At 40.5% G+C, this 5000-nt stretch overlaps 1 protein-coding gene across 1 annotated transcript in view; it reads left to right on the top strand.

The window, feature by feature from the left end:
* csmd3a (CUB and Sushi multiple domains 3a) overlaps window positions 1-5000 on the top strand; it is a 393918-nt gene that overhangs the window by 107373 nt on the left and 281545 nt on the right. The window contains exon 18 of the mRNA XM_063199008.1: window positions 3072-3260. Within this exon, the coding sequence (XP_063055078.1) occupies window positions 3072-3260 (189 nt within the window). The remainder of the gene's footprint in view (window positions 1-3071; window positions 3261-5000) is intronic.

The following is a 5000-nucleotide window of genomic DNA, read 5'->3' as shown; positions in this document are numbered from 1 at the left end:
AAACGCTTTGCTAACCGCCTCCGCCGCCAATGTGCTGTGCGCAACTGTGCGAGACGACCCAACTTTTCACGCCAAAGATTCAGAGTCACCTCCGTGTTTCTCCCCCCACCCCCCCAAGGAGTCCCTCATCCTCTTCTGCTGTCTCGTGTTTTTTTCATATTATTGTTTTATGTTCATGTCGCGCCTTATTTCATTTCTTATTTCATTTATATCCGCCCCTGTGTGCTTGACTGGCGTGAAGTGCTATGCGTGATGTATGCTGCCTGCAATTGTGTTTGTTCCCACACATATCAAACACGGGAGTCTGAGGGGATTGCGCTATCTCTTTCTCTCTCTCTCTCTCTCTCTCTCTCTCTCTCTCTCTCTCTCTCTCTCTCTCTCTCTCTCTCTCTCTCTCTCTCTCTCTATCTCTGCAATTCTTTCTCTCCCTTTCCTTTTGTCTTTTGCTGTGTCTCGGTGTATATGCATCACTTGTTATCTTCTCACCGTGTCGAACCCCCTGCTGCTCTTGCTCCTGCTCCCCTTTCTCCCTGCCTGTTTTTCATGTTACCGCTCCTTCCGTGTCTCCCACCCCTCCCCTCTTTATCATTCTGCCCTTGGGCTTCCTCCCTCCCTCCCTCCCTCATCCTCCTCCTCTTCTGATGTATGTACACCTGTGCACCATCGGGGCCAGCTGCGGCCCTATTGTTAGGGAGATGGCCTCCAGGTCGGGTGGGGGTCGCAGGTTCGAATGTACTGTTCCAGTGGCAAGAAATGTAGGTTGTGGAGAGTGAATAACTAATGCTGCCCCAGGCCTGCACGCCCAGCCTCCTCGTCCATGGCTGAGGGTGCCCTTGAGCAAAGGCGAGATAACCCCATACTGCTCCAGGGCTTCCTTCTTCAAACCCTTTCTGAAGTACAGCAGGGGTTCATCACCTCCACTGCTTCACCATCCCCCCATCACATTATGGACCTCTATGAACTACAGTATGTGGCAAAGTATTTGATCATAATGCATTTCTCTTTGCACTGACCAATATTGATTTTTATCGTCATTGGGGATTCAAATGAAAATTGTCTTCAGTTGACTCAGAGTCACATAACAATACATGTAGTATTGTCAGTGTCAGTGTTGCCAGATGTACAATAATTATTGTATTTGTACCATAATTATGTCCATTTTGTGCTCTGTACGATCAAAAAAACATGATTCACGATAATTTCAGAATTGTCATTCAGTTCATTTAGATGCCTTGAAACAACAATTTAGGTCTTGTATGATCATTTCCTCCCAAAAAGCCCCCCAAAACGAACATGTTGAAGTTTTGGTACGATAGTTTTCCATCTGGCAACACTGAGTAGTGAGCTCTCAAGAACCACTACATTGACATGCACACTGCAACACAGATTATACAATAACAATGCTAATAATTAGTTGTCATCAGTGCAGTAATGCTTTATTTATGGTCAATTGACAGTTCTGCTAGTTGCTTTTATTTATTTATTTATTTATTTTTCTTGATTATTTGCCCAGCGCTAGCTCTCCCCATCTGTCCTTCCTTCTAATTGTGCTCAGATGTTGAAACGAAGGGTCCGGATGCAAAACCCTCTTAATTCAAAAATCTTAAGAAATGAATGTTTGAATAATATTACCCATCTAAAAAGAGCAACTTTAATTGCATTATTAATTGCGTCAATTCAAGGCAAGTTTGCAATTCTTTTAGAAATATAGAAATACAGAAATACAGAAATAATATAGAAATACAGTCAATTTCTGTAGATTGACAAATGCACTTGACAAATGGGGGCGGGGGTGTTGCATCTGAACTCTGCACTGTACGTGTAAGACAACAGTGGGTGGATCTGTAAATAAATAAACTAATGCCCCTTTGACCCCTCCATCCATTACTGACGGACCCTTGAGCACGGCATCTAATCATTCATTGCTGCAGGAGCTCCACTGATTCATTTTCTGCCCCTAAAATACACATAATTCTGTAGAAGAGTGTCAGTTAATCCTTCATCATTCGAACGACACCATGCAAACTCCCCCTTCTTTCTATTATGAAGATATCCATTGAAGTAGGTCATGTTAGTCACAAGAGTTTAAATATACTTCTCTTTTGAAGAGATTCTCTTTGGTTCTAGATGTTAAACCTTTCATTCAAAAGGCTTCTTCAGCTAGAACTTAAAGGGGCTCCAGGTAGGATTAAAAGTTTATTTAATCACGGTCCCGAGTCAGGCGATGCTTATGCGAGTCATTAGTGAACGATGGCCTCTCGTGGCCACTTCCACAGTCAGCTGTCAGAAAACCCCACATGCAACTTTTTACAGCGTCGGACCGAACGAGTGTCGTGGGAAACACTTTTTATTTGAAACATCGCTTTACATACCGTATTCAGATTTGTATCAACTGCTGGCATTCCGTGATTAAAAACCAGTATCACAGCGAGTTTATTTGAACAGCATTTTTTCATTACCGTGTAGAGTTTGAGACAGGCATGCCACGGGCGCCGCGCAAATGACATCATCCTACCTAGTGCCCCTTTAAATGTTGTATATTTTTGGATGAAAGGTGAAAAAAAGGCTTCAAGATTCAGAACGGTGAAGTTAGATGATCATTACATCTAAACTGCTTTGAGTAATATAAAGTAATGTAAAGTAATCTGCTTCCGCATTCCCATGCCACTCCTACCATTCCTCCCTCTGATTTGCAGAATTTGAAGAATTCCAGCCAATGCCATCATGCTAATGCTAACGCTAATGCTGATGCATTTTTTGTTTAGCCCTTTCCTAGTTCCTGGCCCTTGTTTACATTGTTAAATGTCTTAATATACTCCAAATATCAACCCAAAACTTTTGCAACATCAGCCGACACCTTACCACACAGCATGACATTTGGAGAATATTTAGATTTTTTTTTAAAATTGAAGACAAACCTTGCCTCCATAATGTACAGGATCCCGTAAAGAGTCGAACAAAAAAATGCTGCATCGTCGGGTAGCCAGGTACTCAAGGGCAGCGTGTCCAATACGTATAGCTGCCTGTTGAAATGGCAGGAATTCTTTAAATGGATTATTTCTGTGCTTCAGCTGTGGCAGTGGACAGGCACTCTTGTCTGGATCCTGGGATTCCCGTTAACGGCGTCCGTCATGGCCAGGACCTTTCCATCGGCTCCAAGGTGCGCTTCACCTGCGATGCCGGCTACCGACTGAGCCACGAGGAGGCCCTGGTGTGTGAGAAGAACCACTGGTGGAGTCACCCACTTCCCTCGTGTGATGGTAAGGGCTCATACATATATGTTCTTTATTGTCCTAAACACTCATTTGTTTCTTTCTTTGTTTATCGTCAAGAATACACACTTTCGTCCTCTGATGGTAAGAGCACATTCTTGTTTTTTTGTCGGTTACTGTTCCCAAATATCCACTTCCATCCTGTGATGGGCACAGATGTTGGTTTGTTTTTTGCTTGCTCATTGTCCTGAATTCCCACTTATGTACTGTCATGGTATGGGCATAGTGTACAGTATATAGGTAGTTGTTTTTTACCTGTATGCTTTCCAGCCCAGAATACGTCCATCTTGTAATGGTGTAGGCACAGATACTTTTTAAAAATTTTTTTTTTTATCTCCGCCGAGGAGGTTATGTTTTCAGTCATGTTGGTTTGTTTGTCTGTTTGTCTGTCAGGAGGATAACTAAAAAATCTATGCACGAATTTTGAAGAAATTTTGTGGAGTTGTTGGAAATGACAAAAGGGACAAGTGATTAAGTTTTGGTGGTAATCCGGATCGCCATCCAGATCCATGCATTTTTGAAACTATTCTTCACTATTGCAGGGTAGGGCAAATTTTGACATTCCAGTTTCAAACTGCAGAAAGCAAAAACTAGGCAGAAAGACTTGGAAAAAAATAGGGGGTACCACTTTATAATAATGTCTGCTTATAAAGCATTAATAACACTTAGTAAATAATTAACTAATGATGAACAAAACATTAACAAATGTTAGTTAATGACTAGGAAATGTTAACAAATGTTTGTAAATGACTTGAAATGTTAAGTTCATATTTTATATTTATCAAGCATTTACAAATTGCTTGTAATGAATAAAGTACTTTGCTATAAGGTATATAAAATCTTGAATATATTATTTGTAGATATTTTATAAAGCATTAATAAAACTTAGTTAACAATAAAAGCATTTCTTAATGTTTTGTTCATCATTAGTTGATTATTTACTAAGTCTTTACTAAGCAGACATTATTATAAATTGTTACCCTAGTGGGTATATGTTCTTGCATTCCCACTTCTGTCCTTCGATGATGTGGACACTTACAACGTTTTTTGTTGTTGTTTATCATTCTGAATACCCACTTCCCTTCTGTGATGGTAGGGGCTCAGGAACTGTTTTTAGCTTGTTTTCCCCAAATATCCACTTTCATCCTGTGATGGTATGAGCAGAGATGTTGTTGATTTTTTGTTCATTTATCATCCTGAGCTGGTAGTGCGTCAATGCACTTCCACTGCTTTTTAAATCAATCAGGCAGTGCTCTAGAAGATAGTTTTCTGAGTGTTGTTCATCATTTTGTCTGTGGAACACTTCACTGTTCACTGAAAACAGCCACAATGCTCCACTGCAACATTACTATGGCCTGACCACATAACATTGTGAGATAGCACATAAGTAGCACACCTGTGTTGAACCATATTTATGTGTTACGTAATACACGTATTCTGTCGTTCTGGCATGCCATTTTGAAAGGATTAGGGATAGGTTTGACCTGGGCACAGGGTTTGTGTTTCTCTATGTTGTTAAACTAAATATGCATTTTACTGAAAGGTTTTTTTAGGTTTGGGTCGGGGCACAGCTTAGCATTCTTTAATTTAGATAAAGAACTTGTATCTCCATGTGTGGAAGTAATATATCACCTACATGAGATTTTGTCACTCTTTAAATGTCACATGAAAAAAAACCAAACATAAATGTGCCTCATAACGTGTGGAATGAAATCGAATGACATTACG

The sequence above is a fragment of the Engraulis encrasicolus genome, chromosome 5 (assembly GCF_034702125.1).
Source record: "Engraulis encrasicolus isolate BLACKSEA-1 chromosome 5, IST_EnEncr_1.0, whole genome shotgun sequence".
NCBI classification, from domain to species: domain Eukaryota; kingdom Metazoa; phylum Chordata; class Actinopteri; order Clupeiformes; family Engraulidae; genus Engraulis; species Engraulis encrasicolus.
This window is presented reverse-complemented; position numbering and strand designations above follow the sequence as displayed.